Here is an 18,255-nt window from a genome sequence, read left to right on the forward strand (position 1 = left end):
CTCCTTACATTTCCCTGAATAAAGTCTATTTAATATTCAGAGTCACTTTTCTCAACATCCCAATGCACTTCAATGGTTGTCAATTCTGGATGGGGGCAGGGAAAGGCCAGATGCAATGGCGTCACATCCTGTGTTTTTTCACAAGGTATTACAGGGAAACACAGAAAGGAGATGCAGGTCAGTGACAGCCTCAAGTCCTTCGAGATGCCTGGTTTGGGCCTTAGAAAGCAGGCGATTAAGTGCAATGAACTCTGGACAGGTTTGTTACAATACTTGGTCACCCAAAGGAACTCTCAGCAGTAGGGGAGGAATTTAGAGCTATGAATTTAGAACTGTGAAAGCCTTACATGGACTGTGTTGTCATCTTCTGTATTGCACAAAGGACTGATAATTTACAGCAAATGCCTTTCCCTAGAGTTTAGAGAACTTCTACTTTGACAGTCCTATGAAGAGGTAATTCAGATGTGGCTACCCCCAAAGGCTGCTGGTATTTTGAGAGTTTCTCTTTCATGTGGAATTTCTGGTGTTTTACAATGTGCGATCGATGGGAAAAACATTTCCCACACTCTAAGCACTTGTAAGGTTTCTCTCCCGTATGGACGCGCATATGAGCCAAAACATTCGACCTGTCCGAAAAACACTTCCCGCACTCTGAGCATTTATAGGGTTTCTCTCCTGTGTGAACCCTTTTGTGCCTTGCCAGAGAGGAGCTGTCAGCAAAACATTTCCCACATGCCAAGCACGCATAAGGTTTCTCCCCTGTGTGGACTCGCTGGTGTTTTACAAGACCTGACTGTTGGGCAAAAAATTTCCCACACTCCAAGCATGTGAAAGGCTTTTCAGCAGTGTGGACTCTGCAGTGTTTCACAAGAGCCGAGGGCCGAGGAAAACATTTCCCACACTCCAGGCACTCATAAGGTTGTTCCCCTGTATGGAACATCCAGTGGCTGACGAGGGCAGAGTGTTGGTCAAAAGATTCCCCACACTCTGAGCATTTATAAGGGTTCGCTCCTTTGTGGACTCTCAGGTGATTCACCACGTGTGATCTGTCAGCAAAACATTTCCCGCATTCTGAGCATTTGTAAGGTTTCCTCCCTGTGTGGACTCGCCGGTGCCTCACAAAGGCTGGGTTATCAGGAAAACATTCTCCACACTGCAAGCATTTGTGGGGTTTTTCTCTCGTGTGGATTTTCTTGTGGGTGAGAAGATAGGACTGTTGCGCAAAACACCTCCCACACTCCAAACACACGTAGGGTCTTTCCGCTGTGTGGACTCGACAATGTTTCACCAGGGCTGAAGGTCGAGGAAAACTTTTCCCACATTCCAGGCATTCGTAAGGTTCCTCTCCTGTGTGGACCCTCCAGTGGCTCACAAAGGCAGCGTGCTGTTCAAAACAGTCTCCACATTCCAGACATTTATAGGTGCTCTCACTAACATGGATTCCCTGTTGGGTCACACGGTCCAGCTGGTGAGCAAAAACATTTCCACATGCCAAGCATCGACAGGATTTCTTCCCCATAAGAACTCTCTGGTACACGACAACAAAACCTTTCCCACACTGAGGGCACGAGTCCTTTTCCATAAGGTCACCTGGTAGAATAAAGAGCAAATATGGCAAGTTTCATTGTGGTGCTTGAGAGAGAAGGAAGCTCAGAAAGGATATCAAAGTAAGGAGGGTTTAAAAAAAAAAACTGAAGAAATTGAAATGACAGGAAAGTGGGCTGTGTTGCAATGGCTCCCTAACACTCGCCTAAGGCAGAGTTCAAATGACATTCACTCCCCCACTATAAAGTAAGGGGGGAAATGGTTCTCTTTAATGATACCCACATTCTTCCACCTCAGGTAGACATCCAATGTAATCACAGCTCATGTAATGATCTGGGGCCAATTAATGCCGCAAAAGGGATGGTTAGCAAGCAGACAGGTAGTGAAAGATTCCTTTCCTGATCTAGATTGGCATACTCTGGTTTCTCTTCAGATCATATAAATCTGATCTAGACTGGCAATTTGGGGAGGGGTAACTCATACCACTTGGCAGCTAGATCTGCCCTGGAGCCTCTAGTTGCAGATCGCAAGTCTATGAAATTTATAGTTAGCCATCTGTAAATAGACACATTTTTTTTGTTTCTACAAGCACAGTTTAGTGAAGTGAGATGGCTACCTTAGCACTCATTCCCAAGAGCAAGAGGCATGAGGTATACCAAGAGAAAGGAAACTTCCACATATTCAGATGGCTGACTTTCTGGGAAAAGTTGAGAAATTCTGCTGTTACAGAACACTGTGGGTCATCGCTTTGGCAGCATATATATAAAATTGAACACTATGGGTTGGATCCAGACAATTTCTGCTAATAGGAGGAGTGGGTTTTTTTTAAAATAGGAAGTGCCTGACTACCATACTGTTAATGTTATAACTATCTATTACAACAATGTAACTAGTTCCCAGATTTCATTTTTAATGACTATAACCCTTTTCACTCATTATGCAACCTTGTGCACATTTCCTCTTATAATTCCACAACAAAAAAGACTAGAGACTTATGTTTTTTTAAATTGAAAGCTCAGAACTAGTACTGTTGCAATGGAATATTATAATGAAATACTATAGCAATATGGAAATTCCTAATTAAAAAAAAATCTTTCAGTGGAGGGGGAGGAAATTAGGGCTGATGCAAGGACAGAGCACAGAAAACTACGGTGCGGATGCTCCACTACCACTACAGATGCTTGTGTTTTCACAGCAGCAGTGAGAGCTACACAAAGAATTGTGGAAGCAGCCTTGGTCCCATAAACAAGGTTTTGCCACAAACCCCTCACCTGAATTGTTGTCAGAGATCTCTTTTTCATCAGGCACCCAGGGGTCTTCTCCTTGTTCCATCTGGGAGATGAGGTCAGGCTTTGCGACTGGATATCCTGCAGGTAAGTGAACGAAGAAGACAGCATTGATAGATGCAAGTTCTTTATGGTCTTCCAGACTCACCATATGAGGACACGGCTTCCTTACCCAAGGACACCACGTTCCCGAAATTCTCCATCATGACTTCCTTGTATAAGGCTATTTGGTCCGGGTCCAGTAGAGCCCCCTGCCTCGCAGTGAAATACACGGCCACATCTTCAAAGGTCACCAGCCTCTGCCAAGAACAAAGAACCATCAACCAGTCTTCACTACTGTGACAGCCATGTGCTTTCTCAGCTCCCCACCCGCTCCATCACACCTTCCAGTGGCAGCAACCAAGTATGGCAAGGGACTCTAACAAATAAATAGCATGTAATCCAGCAGTTATGGAGGAAGCCTGTGGAGGGAGAATAGGAATCTGAAGTGATTTCTACTACTTCCACTTTCCCCTTCTCCTGGAGTGATTCACACCAACACCTTCCTTTCACAACACAAAAAATAAATGTATTGTCTCTTCTTTAGAAGGGCTCAGGGCTTAGTGGTTTGGTTGATAAGGAACAAGTTATTGGTTATTTACAGCAAGGGACAGCAGAACTCTGCTTTAAAACAGAGTTTCACACACACACTGAACCGACAGGCTATTTTCTGTCACAAAGAGAGATTCTTTTGGAACATCTCCTTAAATCCAAGAATCTCAGTCTACTGAAAGAGGATTAGTTTGTCTTTTGGGATTTTTCCTTCAGTCCCCTCATAAGTCCCTTACTATTTAACTAGGATACCCGCTCTATTCCTGCCTCTCTAACAGCTCTTGAGCACAATGTACTGTACCTAAACTATAGATGTCTGAGTTCTGTTCCTTCACTGGACGAAGCCTTACCACCTAACTGTTCTCCTGGGAAGAAAACTGATCCATTTGAAATGTGGTGTTGGAGGAGAGCTTTACGGATACCATGGACCACCAAAAGTGGGATCTAGATCAAATCAAGCTTGAACTCTCCTTAGATGCTAAAATGACTAAACTGAAGCTATCGTACTTTGGTCACATTATGAGAAGACAAGAGGCAGAGATTAGCTGGGATTAGTTCAGTTCTAATCCCCAGAGATCTCCAGCTACCCACTGGAGGTTGGCAATAGAGATCAGTTCATCTGGATAAAAGGTGGACTCTATGGCATTATATCCCACCAAAGTCTCCCCTCTTCCCAAACCCCACCCTCCTCAGTCTCCACCCCTAAAATTTCCAGGTCTTTTCCAACCAGGAGCTGACAACCCTAAGTAAACTCAATAATGAAACAAACCAATCAACCCAGCAGCAGCTTCCTACCTCAGCCGACTCCACTGTGACCCCTTCCATTGTTCTGGAAGGAGGGGGCAATCCAGATTCCAGCACAGATATCATTCCCCACTCTGTGGAGGCAACAAGGGCTGATCAATTTTTTTTCAACATCTCTTATCATCAATGGCAACCTGGGAGAGCCACAAAGCAAAGATTTACTTATTTAGTTCATTTATACCCCATTTTTCTCTCCAATGGGATCCCAAAGCGGCTTACATCCTTCTCCTCTCTTCTATTTTATCCTCACAACAACCCTGTGAGGAAGGGTCAGGCTGACAGTAAGTGACTGGTCCAAGGTGACCCAATGAGCTTCTGTGGCACAGCATCCATTCAAAACCTAGTCCATGATCCTAGTCCAACACTCTAACTACTACACCACACTCAGGGATCAAACACACGTCCTATTTGTTTCTGAAAAATTTTTGATTTCAGGCTTCCTCGGGAGGAGGTGAGCTCTCCTTCCCTGGAGGTTTTGAAGCAGAGGCTAGATGGCCATCTGTCAGCATTGCTGATTCTATGACCTTAGGCAGGTCATGAGAGGGAGGGCATCTTGGCCATCTTCTGGGCATGGAGTAGGGGCTCACTGGTGCTGTGGGTGTGGGGAGGTAGTTGTGAATTTCCTGCATTGTGCAGGGGGTTGGACTAGATGGCCCTGGTGGTCCCTCCCAACTCTATGATTCTATTATCTGAGTTTCAAGTAAAAAAAATAAATGTATCCAGAGACCTACAGATAAACCAACCCAATTTGAACACACCAAGAAGGGAGGGGCAGTGGCGCAGAGAATCTGCTTTGCATGAACTCAGCTGGTAGGTGCCGGGAAAGACCGCAGACTGCCCAAGACCCCAAGTTACTGAGGAGACGAGACTAAGGTCGATAGACCCGTGGTCTGACTATTTACCAAGCAGCTTCACGTGTTCAAAGTAACAAGAAATGTGTCTTTAGAAATAGAGACATTTCTGCAGTAACTAAACTTAGTGACAAGCTTAACTTACCGGTAACATCACAGGGTTGATGTTGTGAGGATAAAACGGAGGACAAGAGAACAATGTAAGACACTTTGGGGCACTTTCACACAGCCCAAATAATGCACTTTCAATCCACTTTCAGTGCACTTTAACGATCGTTTGCAAGTGGATTTTGCCAGTTCACACAGTAAAATCCACCTTCAAAGTGCATTGAAAGTGGATTGAAAGTGCATTATTTGGGATGTGAAAAAGCCCTTTGTGTCCTCTTTGAGGTGTACAAATGAATTAAAGAATGGATGGAGGGATGCCGTTGCCAGTACAAATTAGGCAAACATGGAATTATTATTTTTTAAGGGGATTGTTTCCAGAAATTGTGTAAGATGGCACAGGTATGTTTTATTGATTTGTAAACCAAGGGTGGGATTGGTGATTAATACATAGAGCAACCCAAATTCTTTGTAAAATCATGAATGCACCTCAAATTCAACACTGACGCTAAAATTCTTCTGTACTTCCTCTCATGTTGGAACTGGAAGGGATAAAATAATCACCAGTCTGATGCGGAACGAACCCAGGCAGAATAGTGTAGTGGTTAGTGTTGGACTGTGATCTGGGAGACACAGGTTTGAATTCCCCACTCTGCCATGGAAGCTTATTGGGTGGCCCTGGGCCAGTCATGCACACTCGGGCTAACCTACCTCACAGGGTTGTTTTGAGGAGAAAAGGAGGTGAAAACAATGTAAGCTGCTTCAGATCCCCACTGGGGGGAGAGGGGGCATAAATGAAGTAAATAAGGGGTATGGCGCGGTGGTACAGCATCTGCTTGGCATGCAGAAAGTCATGGGTTTAATCTCCAGCGTACGAAATGTTTGTCAAAATGAGCACTCTTAATCAGATCAAGTTCTATTTAGGGCACTGGGTCATTTCCTCCCAGAAAACCCATATCGTTGCTGGATAGTCGAGCCCCACTTTTAAATAGGACAAAAAGACCCCTGCCTGAAACCCTGGAAAGCCGCTGCCAGTCTGAGCAGACAATACTTCTGATAGACCAAGGGTCTGATTTGGCAGAAGGCAGCTTCCTGTACCCATGGGACGTCTGATCTACAGCATGATTTTTATTGCTTCGCGTTCTGAAGCCCTTGGGACCCTTTAAAATACCCCAGATATCCCTTTTTCCTCCCCACAAATTAACCCCAAGGAGGCCTCACCCACGCACCCCTTCCTTCCCCACTGCATCATCCTCCCTAATCTTAACCTTTCCTTTTATCCCTTAGAAGCTCCTTGATCAATTGATTTTTTAATTAAATATTTTAATTGATTTTCAACGATAAATAGGGGTACAAAAGGGAAAAAGGGGTGAGGAGGGGAAAAAAACAGCAATACATTATTAAAATAATATTTAGCGGTGTAGCGCCTTGTACTACCCCCTTGCATCTTTTCTTAATAGTTATTTTTCCAGTAGGGTGGGTTTAAGCTCCACCTTGAACCTACTGTGACGTTTGGAGTCTAATTGTTATTTTTTAGTTGTAATGTAATCATAGAAAAGTGTCCATTTGTCTGTTTTGTTTTTGATTGTTCATTTGTAAAGTTTCAGTCAGTTGTGCCATTGTTATATATTTATAGGATCAATTGATCTTGAGCAGCCTATATCTAGTGTTGGAGGGATGTAAGGATTGAAACAAATGTTGCCACTGACAATGTAGCCTTGGGGTCCCTAACCCTAATCTTAACAGCAGGCAGCCTTTTTACTTTTCCTTCCTTTGCTGGCTTCCCCCCCCCTTCCAAAAAGGGGGAGGATCAAAGCACGGCCCCCCCTCCCCTCCCCCCCCCTCCCCCCCCAGCTGCAAAATGCAAAGCTCTTCCATCCCTCCCAACTTTCCAAGTAGGGCAACCCCTCCCCCCAGCGTCGCCCCCTCTCCCCTCCCCCAACTTTCCCCAACTTTCTTACCTGCGCAGCTGCAGCCCGCGCGCTCTTGCAACCTGCCCCTCCAGCCAACTAACTCGCCCCACCTCTCAGCCAATCCAAGCGCCGGGAAACCCCAGGAAGCAGAATGGCTGCTGGGATTTGTAGTCCTCCTCTTTCCTTCCCTCCCAGAAAGGGATCATTAAGAGGATTCTGGGCAATGCAGTTTTCTCTTCCCCCCCCACCCCAATAATTTCGTGTTTACTAGTATTTGCATTTCCTTATAGCCTGAGACCACCTCGCATGGCAATATGCTGGGTCAAACTGGGGTTGCCAGCTTCCAAGTGGGATGTAGAGCTCTCCCAGAAGGAGCAAGGGTTGCCAAACTCCAGGTGCTTGCAGGAAAAAAATCAGTTTTTGCCTTGGATATAGACTGAAGAAAGGTTTTTGCCTTGGATATAGACTGTTGCCTGGTTATTTGGATTTTGCTATTATGCTCGTGACAACTATCTGTAAATAACTATATCTGTGTATATTTGTGTGTAATTTTTTTTTTGTAATTCTGCACTTCTTGTGGTCGTCTTATTGTTAGCACTTTGTTAATGAATTTTTGAATATAGTGAGTTGTACTGATTTTTTCTCCAGCTTCTTGTTATCAGTATTGTAAGTATTTTCTACATTACCCAAACTCCAGGTGGTGGCTGGAGATCTCCTGTGATTACAACTGATCTCCAGAAGACAGAGATCAGTTCGACTGGAGAGGATCGCTGCAGTGGAGGGTAGACTCTGCATTATATTCCAGTGAGGTCCCTCCCCTCTCCATGCTCCACCCCCAAATTTCCAGGAATTTCCCAACCCACGGTTAGCATCCCTAGTAAAAATGGGTTCCAGATTTCTGTTTTAGTGAATGCGACAATCAGAAAAAGCCCTATGGCGCCTTAAAGATGAGTAGATTTATTGAAGCTTTCATAGAGCCCACTTCATCATATGCCTGCAGCGAAACCTCAGTCAAAAGATTCCATTTGTGGTATAGATATTAATTTCATCATGAATTTTATGGGCTATAACGCCCACAGTGACTTGTGCTTCAATGAATATGCCAGTCATTATGGGCTGCCAATCTCCAGATGGGGGCTGGAGATCTCCCAGGATCATAAGTGATCTCCAGACAACAGAGATCATCAGTTCCCTGAAGGAAATGGCAGCTTTGGAGGGTGGTCTCTATGGCGTTACGTCCTGCTGAGGTCCAACCACTCCCAAAACACTACCCTCCCCAGGCTCCACCACCAAATCTCCAGGTATTTCCCAAGCAGGAGGTGGCAACCCTAAAGTCCACTGAATTAATAAAGAAAGAACCTTGTGATGTTTTAAAGACTGGTAAGATTTTGTTTCAGCATAAACTTTTGTGGACTAGAGCCCACTTTGTCAGATGCATATAGTGTGTCCTAATTTTCTTTCCCACATCAAGTCACAGCTGACTTATGGCAACCCCTTATGAGATTTTCAAGGCAAGGGATGTTCAGAGATGCCTCCTCAGAGCAACCGTGGACTTCTTTGGTAGTCTCCCATCCAAATAGAAGCCAGGGCTAACCTTTAGCTTCTGAGATCTGACCAGATCAGTCTAGCCTGCCCTGTCCATTAGGTAGACATATATATGACATGGGGGCGGGGGATGAGCAGTAGGGTGAAGCAGTCGTGAAATGAAGTACAGGATGGTGAGATGTTATTCTGTAAAATTCACATTTAATCAAGAAAAAAATCCTTGTTTCAGATGGCTTTTTAAATAGCCCTGATTAATTTGGGTGATCTCCACTTTTAAGAAAAAGGAAAGTGCTGGATGCTGGCCCAGTCTGATAGGTTACTTAGATTTTTGCACCCCTGCATCAAATACATTTTTCTGTCCAAGACTTCAACTTCATTGACGCCAGCACAAGTAAAGTCCTGTGGGTGCTTTTCTAGGAGCATGCAATAGGTTGGGAGGGAAGCTGTTAATTAGTACCATGTTGGATTGGTTTGAGGAAGACAAATAGCTGGTTTGAGGGGCCGTGGCTCAGTGGTAGAGCATCTGTGTGGCATGCAGAAGGTTCCAGGTTCAATCCCTGGCACCCCCAGTTAAAGGGACTAGACAAATAGGTGATGTGAAAGACCTCCACCTGAGACCCTGGAGAGTTGCTGCCGGTCTCAATAGACAATATTGACTTTGATGGACTGAGGGTCTGATTCAGTGTAAAGCACCTTCATGTGTTCAAAAGCAAGTTTTCCAAAAAGATTTCTGTGGCTAAAAAAGTTATGATATATAATTGACACAGGTTCTTTCCACAGGAGAATGAATACCACAAGAATGACGGTTATGATAACTGGAAGATCTTTATTGATTACTGGACTATATATTTAGTATTTATCAACTTGAAAAATTACATTAATCCAGATAGAAGATATGGATCCAGACATCACAAACTTCCCAGAGCAGAAACATCTCAATCTAAATGCACAGCTGCTAATTTATTACTGATCTTATCTCTCAAATCAAATGATCCTTCACCCCAATTGATTTGATTGCACAATACAAATTTCCTAATATTGACAATTTCCCCCAAATATTCACAGTACTATCCTATTTTATAAGCAACAGGTATCATTTGCAATCACCAAATATCATCCAAAAGTCAGTCTGTGCTTTAATTTTTCATAGGTTACTTTTGGACCTCTGAATCAAAGTTTTCCTTAGTGTCTGCATTAGCAGTAAACTATATGGTCCAAAGCTTAAAATGCTTTGTGGCATCAGGTAAGATTAACTTTGTTACATCACAGCAGTCAAGCCAATGGCAGTTAAAGGGGATGGAAGAAATCTGCATGGCTAGGGCTACTCTGAGAACTGAACAGATTGACCAATACTGTCAATCGAGGCAGGACAAGCAGAAGAGCAGATGAGGAAAAAACTGGGGGAGAGAGGTTTACAGTGCAATCCTAGGCAAAGTTATACCATTCCAATCCCACTGATTTAAATGAATTTAGAAGGGTGTAACCCTGCTTCCTGTTGCTCTGTAAATGACATAGCTTTTTCGGAACTATTATCCTTAAGATTTCCTGTGGTTTCCAATCTTTGGCTAAAATAAATAGCAGCTTTCCATTGCTCAGGTCTCAGATTCATAACACACACTGGACTCCTGATGTTCACTCATTTGACAGGTCCTGTAGCCCAAAAGTCAATTTGCACCTGGTTTATTATTCTGACAATCCCAACAATGAACTGAGCCATGACTGGATCCCGCAGAAGGACTTTGCAAGGCCCAAACAAGGATCCCCGATACTCCTGACTCTCCCATACCCCTGGCAGCCATTTCCAACACCAGGAAAGTTTATTCCCAAGGTCGCAGGGCCAACAGCCACGTGGATCGGAAGGCTGGTGTGAGGCAGAGGAAGGCAGCGACATCGTTCCCTTCTGCCTCTTGTCAGTGGAGCTCCTGATGGACTGCAGGACCCAACCCCATAATTTGCCATCCTTCACACTGGGCCTCCATGCAAGGCATTGGTTTGCCTAACTTTTATTTATCAGTTTTATCAATTCTATTCAATACTCCATGAAATGTTCTCATTTTCTTTTCTCTAAAGAATTTCAATTGCCTCTTGGTAAATACTTGCACATACATTCCTAATTAGTCATCTATTTCCATTTTTTTCATAATCTAGGTAATATTTCCTCTTCATGTATCAGTTTTACAATTATTTTCTTTTTTCCAATATTAAACATTTTAATTTTTCTGCAGACAGTGGGTGTGTATTTATTCACTGCTGTTCTCTGCTTCTTTCGAATCTCTTTCTATTGTCTGAGAAGTGTGATTAAATATTTTCTGTTCTCCCTTTCCTTTCCTGTACAGAGATACCATACTCCCACTGAAATAATGCATTTAATATAAACACCTTTAGTATGATCTTTACAAAGTAATTACAGTGATATAGATTTTATGACATAAGTCATGTAACCAATTTTATCATTCAAAACAACCCGCTGACTCTGTACCATTGATTTCCTACATAATCCTACAAAAAAGCAACTATAAATCATTATTAGTTCCATTCAAGTTGCTGCAAATGAAGAGCCTTGTTTAAATTGGTTCATTCTAAAATCATGTTATTTTAAATGCTACTCCAAATGTAATGCATATTTCAGTAATGAAAAAAGAAGTGATAACCCAACAACTAGACATCAGTCACTAATTAACAGGTCCCCCCACTGGCCTTTATTTTCCCTACCCAACTGTAGTGACCATATTACAATATGTAAATATTTTACAGAGTAATGGATGCATTCGATATAATTCACTCATCAAGCCACTTTATCCACATTTAACCACAACAATAGTATGATATATCAAACAACAATAGTAGATACAAATATTCCAGGTCATCTATTAGGCATAACCATCAATTATCAAGTACTTTTCTTTATTCCATGGTCAATAATACTAGGCATGACCATGCCCCATATCAAGCCTTACTAAACCCCATTAATTCTAACAGGAAAGTTAAGCACATGTTCAGATCTCTCCCACTTGAAATCCAACAAGGCTACACAATATCTACATTAGGGTGGATCATGTCCATAATCTTTATAAATACCTTATCAAACGTCATCTATGACAAGCCATGCATATTTGAATCATGAAAGACAGTTCATCCTTTACTAATTTTCCCTGAATTTTGCTCAGTTCATCCTCCAGGGGTTTTCTGAAGGGTCTTGTCACAGGCTGCCATGTTGTTAAATCTCTCACAACTGGGAGCAGAGAGAAGCTGATTCCACAACTGTCCCCTTCTCGCCCAGAACCCTTGGATACAAGACTCTGAAGGGGTGGGAAGCATAAGGGAAACAAAATTCTGGGGGTCTTGGTCCTCTGGGGTCCTATGGAGTGAAGCAAGTCATGCGATTTGTTTTCATATGTTTGGGTTGGTTTGTGGGTGCCCCTGGAGGATCAATGTCTGGAGATTCATAGGGATCTTGGCAGAGGGCAGCCTCTCCATTGAAGCCAAGAATACATCTTAAAAATAATGCACTTATCTTAAAACTTTAGGGACAACACAGTGGTTAATACTGTGCTCATTCAAAAAACATTTAAACATCGTGTTTAAAAAAAGTAACAAGAGTTCGAAGCTTTATTGAATAAACTGCGCAATGGCAAATATAAAGTAGCAGGAGAAATTGAAGAATTAATGTAAAATGACACGACATAATATGAGACTACAGTGAAATAACAAAACAAGATTACCAATTTATCATCAGCCATGCATGCCAAAACAAGAATAAAACATAAAATGCAGAATAAATATATGGGAAGATAAATAAGTATATGAACAGTGCACAATTAACAAGCAAGGACACAGAATAAGAGTGGCTACGGATTTACAAAATAGCCCAAAGCAGCCCTAACATTGGGGATCTCTTAACCAATGGTAGGAGATTAACAGTGCAATCCTATTCAGGGTTACTCCAGGCTAAATCCATTGATTTCACTGGGTTTAGAGGAACTCTGCCCTGACCTGGACGGCCCAGGCTAGCCTGATCTTGGAAGCTAAGCAGGGCTGGCTATGTAGGAAGTCCAGGCTTGATATATAGAAGCAGGTAATGCCACCATCTCTGTTTGTCTCTTGCCTTGAAAACCATGTGGGCTCACCATAAACCATCTGTGACTTGACAGCACTTTCCACCAGTAAAACCTCTGCCTAGGATCACCAAGTGGGAGAACGCCCTAGTATGGCATGATCACTCCCTTTCAGCCCCCTCCTGTGACTCTTACCAGTTAAGGAATATGTTGGCATTGATGTTAACCATGGTTAGTGCCAGCCAGTATTCTCTCTTCACCAGGATCTGAACCAAGGTTAGCAAATTGCATTTAAGAGGGGATCTGGTTATCAGCAGCCATGGTTAGCATTGGAGTAACTGCACCCAAGGTTGCAATCCACTTGGGGATGGGGAAATTTGGAGAAAGGGAACACATATTCCAAGGCCTGGGATCACTGACCAGGGATTAAGAGATTTCCTACTGTTAGGACTGCAGCAATGCGATATGAAGCAGATCACAGAACAATTTAAATAAATAAAACTACTTTAACAACAGAAGTTGGAGATACCCAACTGACAAAGGAGAGGAACAAAGGGACCCTAAATGTAATGAATCTAATCAATGGGAAGAATAATTGGCCATGGAAACAGAAGTGCTTAGATACAACCAAGGTAGGAGGACTGTCACTCAGGTGGCCTCAAATCAACAAAATCTTGATTTGCAAGGCCAGTTGTAAGGCCTCTTTTCTACTAGGGATGTTTTTGTTTTTTTTAGCAGGCTGTTCAAATTAGTTAGGTAGCCAATAACTGTTTAAGAGCTAGATGTGAGTCCAGGAGCACCTTAGAGACCAACAAGATTTTCTGGGCATAAGCTTTCAAGAGTCAAGCTCTCTTCATCAGATACAAGATATCATACACAGGGAGCTTTGACTCTCAAAAGCTTATATCATGAAAATCATGTTGGTCTCTAAGGTGCTACTGGACTCGAATCTAGCTCTTTTACTGCAGTCCAGCAGAGCTACCCTCTGAAAATAACTGTATAGTTCATTTAATATCTCCATAACAACATTTTGAGCACACTTGAGGCTGCCTTATTCTGAGTCAGCCCAACAGTCTATCCAAGCCAGTACTAGTCTACTCTGACTGGCAGCAGCTCTCCAGGGTCTCAGGCAGAGGTCTTTCCCATCACGTAACACCTGATCCTTTTAACTGGAGATGCCGGGAATTGAACCTGGGATCCTCTGTGTGCCAAGCCAAACTCTACCACAGAGACACAGCCCCTCCCCAGTGAGAATGCTACTAAAAAGTTATATTGTAAAAGCTAAACATTTTTATATCTAGCAAAATGATAACATGCAGGGGTGTAATGTCAAGGGTGGGGGAGTCTTTTGCTTTGAGCCAAACTCTAGAGAGGTGGTATATACATTATCTGAATTAATACATGCTGCATACACCCCCTGCTCAGACCCCCATCAGTGAGAAGGGTCAGAAGTAACCACAATGAAGACCAGTTTTTGTCCTTAATATTGCAAAAAACATTTTTTGAAAAATTCACATAACATGATTACACAACCACCTCTTACAAACTCAAGTCACTCTAGTTTCAATGTGTTGTATAATTAATCTCCATGAATTTAAAGTATAAGGATTCTCTTTTTTTGCAAACTCGTTAACTTCATTGTGGTAACCAAATCTTTAAAACCATCTACATGCACTCCTTTTATATAATACTAACACTTTATTCCAGCAACTAGCAAAACAATAAAACGAGAGGTCATAATAGCATACAAAACAAAAATCTTTATACTTATTTGATACATCTTCAACATGATTAAGCAGACAATTCTGGAATCATAGCAAGTCTAAACCTTCTACCAAGATAGATTCTATTACTATTGGCCAATTCTTAACACCCATTTTTTATCCCACCCTTCTTCCGAGACTGTTTACGTGGACTTGTCTCTTTTCCATTTTATCCTCACTACAACCTTGGGAGGTGCGCTAGGTAGAGGGAGTGTGATTGGTCCAAGATTGCCCAATCAGCTTCATGGCTGAGTGGGTATCCCCAGTGCTAGTCCAACACTCTAACAGGGGTCCCCAACCTTTTCAAGCCTACAGGCACCTTTGGAATTCTGACACAGGGCGGTGGGCACAACCCCAAAATGGCTCCCTCCAGAAGCGGAGTCAACCCCAAAATGGCATGGAGTGAGGTAATGCGTAACTCTGATAGTAACTCTTCCAACATTTCAGGCAGAAGGTCTGTTTCACAGGATGCCTTTTAAAATGAACATATTGTTTAAAAATATTTTATTGCATGAACACCAGTAATGCAGTGAAGATCCTTGGGCTATGGTGGCAGTTGTTCCTGAAGCATCTTTGAAAAAATCTGCACAGCCAGTCAGGCCTCTGATGGCCAATCAGAAGCCCTGCGGGGCAAAAAACCCCACCTGGCCCCACCCACTTTCAAAAAACACTTGGCAAGCAACATGTTGGGGACCCCTGCTCTAACCACTATTCTTCACTTGTTCTACACTCACACTGACTCGAGCGGTGCAGGTTACTTTTCCTTACTGGAGAGGATGTGATGGGACTTGTGAACACCCACTGAAGTAGGACCACATCTGCTCCCTGCTCCCAGCCATTAAGAACCAAACCTGCTCCTTATCTACTCTGGGTTCCGTTTCTTGGTCAGACAGCTTTGCTCATATCTTGTCATCTTAGAAGGCGCCATGCAAACATGCCCAAAATATAGGAAGAACCTAAAAGACTGGAAATAGCCTATCTCTGCCATGTGATTAAAGTCAAACTTCTGACTAGTATCCCAACACCAACCAGGCTTCCGATGCTGCTTAAGGCAAAGTTGGTGACAAAAAAAGGTTAGTATCCCAACCTGGAATAAATTCCGGTTGTAAATTTATTTAAATAATTCTCCTTTCCCTCAATGACTCAAAGTACCTTACAAGTAAAAAAAATGCCCATTCTGGCTGCTCAAACTCTACCGTTCCTGTTGCTTCTCTTGCAGAAGGGGCCAATTGTGTGGCTTTCAGAAGAACCTGCTTTGTGGGTTACCATTCTTGAGTCACCACGGCGATAAAGCATTCTCATAAGGGTCTGCAGCCTACCATGCCACTTAGCTAAGTATGCAGCCTTCCCTTTCAGCACTAGAAGAAGGCTGAGTGGATTGGTAATATCCAGCCCAAGTGCTGTCTCCTCAGCTTCTGTGCTCCTGAGCCAGACACTCAGAGCCTAAGCAGAGGGGAATTCCTTTAGCCCAACTAATTCTCGGGGGGAGGGTCATGTTTTAGAGCAGGATGGCGGGCTTAAAAATGCCTTCACTGCAATCAGTACACATTTTATGGTTTTCTTTCCATGGCAGGGGGAGCTCTGAAAATAGAGTTGCTGGCAATGCCTCAGCATATACCTGGAAATTTGTTATGGTGGTGCCTGAAGAAGGTGGGCTTTGTGGATGATGTGAAGTCACTTCCAGGTGATGCTGTATTTCCCCTGATCTCCATGGTAAAGGCATGGGGAAAATTCCTAGAACGTCACTTTGGAGCCCATTTTCCAGACATTTTTTCACCCACTCCTCAATGTCTCAAGGGCAGGGAATTGGGCAGACAGTTGGCAAGCCTATTTGAAAACTAATCAACATGCTTCTATTCAAATCCAGCGATGGAAGGAGCCAACTGGCTAGTGCCTGTCATGTCTCCACAAACACACATCCCCTGTCTTAGTTTTGCAAGTACCTTTAAAATATTTGTGTCGGTTTTTAAAGTGAAGAATGAACATATAAACAAATATATATGGCTTTTATTTAGAGGGTGACAACCTACCTAAAGCAAGGAGGGAGGCGCAAAATTACCATATTTGACTTTCTCATGCAAACAGCAAATCCTGGCTTGTACCTCAGGTAAAGAACATACTGTAACTCTTCTCAAAAGACTACGTCTACCTTCTCTTTAAGGTATTATGGAGTTTCAAAGCCAGCTGGGCTGACTGATGCAGTGTAAGGATTACCTTTAGAATAATACTTTACTAACCTTGAATTATTTCACCTGTGTTTGCTATCTGATACTGAACAAAGTTCCCTTTTTCAATAAAGCTGTCGCCACATTTGTGGCGTTCATTGGATTTCACTCCAGAGTGAACTTTGTAGTGTACACGAAGGTGTGAGTGTCGAGCAAAGCATTTTCCACACTCTAAGCATTTGTAGGGTTTCTCTCCTGTATGGACCCTCTGATGTTTCACAAGATTTGATAACTGAGCAAAACATTTCTCACACTGCAAACATCGGTAGGGTTTCTCTCCTGTGTGGACTCTTTGATGGCTCACAAGAGCTGAACGTTGAGCAAAACATTTCCCACATTCTTGGCATTTATGAGGTTTTTCTCCCGTGTGAACTCTCTGGTGATTCACCACATCTGAATGTATAGCGAAGCATTTCCCACACACCAAGCATTTATAGGGTCTCTCTCCTGTATGGATCCGCCGGTGTTTCACAAGGTCTGACTGCTGAGCAAAACCCTTGCCACACTTCAGACATTTGTATGGTTTCTCCCCTGTGTGAATTCTCTGGTGATTCACGAGGTTGGACTGGTGAGCAAATAGTTTCCCACACTCCAGGCATTTATATGGTTTCTCGCCTGTGTGGACTCTCTGATGGTTGACAAGGACTGACTGACGAGCAAAACATTTTTCACACTCCAAACATTTATATGGTTTTTCCCCTGTGTGGACTCTCTGGTGATTTATAAGGACTGAGTGACGAGCAAAACATTTCTCACACTCCAGGCATTTGTAAGGTTTCTCTCCTGTGTGAACCCTTCGGTGTCTGACCAGTTGTGATCTCTGGGTAAAGCATTTCACGCACTCCAAGCATTTATAGGGCTTCTCTCCTGTGTGGATTCTGTGGTGATTCACAAGGACTGACTGACGAGAAAAACATTTCCCACACTCCAGGCATTTAAAAGGTCTCTCTCCTGTGTGGACTCGATGGTGTTTCACAAGCTCTGAATGATGAACAAAATACTTGCCGCACTCTAAGCATTTGAAGGGTTTCTCGCCCATATGGACTACTCGATGTATGGCCAGATCCGATTTCTGAGCAAAACATTTTCCACATTTGCGGCACAAGTTCTTTTTCCTAAAGCCACCTGCTGGGATAAAAGGGAAACAATGGCAGGACAGGCCAAAGGGAAATATTTTTGAGAAAGTAAATAAATAAACAAAGTGGAGGTCTCTGTCCATCTACCACTATTTTATCCCATCCTTCCTTGAAGAAATTCAAGGGCATGATTTCACCCCTTTGCAGTTCAATCCTCAAAACAACTCTGTGAGGCAGGGTTAGACCAAGACAGAATGAATGGCCCAAGATCTCCCAGATAGCTTCACAGCTGCAGGCCTAGCTAAACATTACATTGTTTTGAGGTCCGCTCAGGTCCTGTCAAAAATTCTGAATATAGACCATGAGGCAGTTTTTTAAAAACTTTATTTTGAGGTGTGTGGAGACCCAATTCAGATCAGGGAGAAGAGGGCTGTTTTTCTCACTCATCCCCTTCTGTTTTTCTACCTGAAAAGGGACCAGGAAGCTGCTATTTGCC

General features: G+C 43.0%; 2 protein-coding genes across 2 annotated transcripts; both read right to left on the reverse strand.

The window, feature by feature from the left end:
- Positions 1-384: 384 nt before the first annotated feature.
- LOC130473051 (zinc finger protein 501-like) lies at positions 385-4,247 on the reverse strand. The gene is made up of 4 exons (XM_056844576.1): positions 4,218-4,247; positions 3,004-3,130; positions 2,817-2,912; positions 385-1,590 (listed from the first exon to the last, which is right to left on the reverse strand). Exons 1-4 carry the CDS (start codon positions 4,245-4,247, stop codon positions 419-421), a joined length of 1,425 nt encoding a protein of 474 aa, XP_056700554.1. The 3' UTR covers positions 385-418.
- A 12,376-nt stretch (positions 4,248-16,623) lies between these two features.
- LOC130474437 (zinc finger protein 501-like) lies at positions 16,624-17,805 on the reverse strand. Its single transcript, XM_056846049.1, has one exon. It carries the CDS (start codon positions 17,720-17,722, stop codon positions 16,691-16,693), a length of 1,032 nt encoding a protein of 343 aa, XP_056702027.1. The 5' UTR covers positions 17,723-17,805; the 3' UTR covers positions 16,624-16,690.
- Between the last annotated feature and the right edge of the window lie 450 nt (positions 17,806-18,255).

This window comes from Euleptes europaea, chromosome 1, assembly GCF_029931775.1.
Source record: "Euleptes europaea isolate rEulEur1 chromosome 1, rEulEur1.hap1, whole genome shotgun sequence".
Lineage (NCBI taxonomy): Eukaryota > Metazoa > Chordata > Lepidosauria > Squamata > Sphaerodactylidae > Euleptes > Euleptes europaea.

Coding starts and splice junctions, on each gene's coding strand:
- LOC130474437 (XM_056846049.1), bottom strand. CDS start 17,722: ATGGGCGAGAAACCCTTCAAATGCTTAGAGTGCGGCAAGTATTTTGTT.
- LOC130473051 (XM_056844576.1), bottom strand. CDS start 4,247: ATGGAAGGGGTCACAGTGGAGTCGGCTGAG. Junction 2,913..3,003: donor CGGGAACGTGGTGTCCTTGG/GTAAGGAAGCCG, acceptor ACTTACCTGCAG/GATATCCAGTCGCAAAGCCT. Junction 1,591..2,816: donor GATCTCTGACAACAATTCAG/GTGAGGGGTTTG, acceptor TTATTCTACCAG/GTGACCTTATGGAAAAGGAC.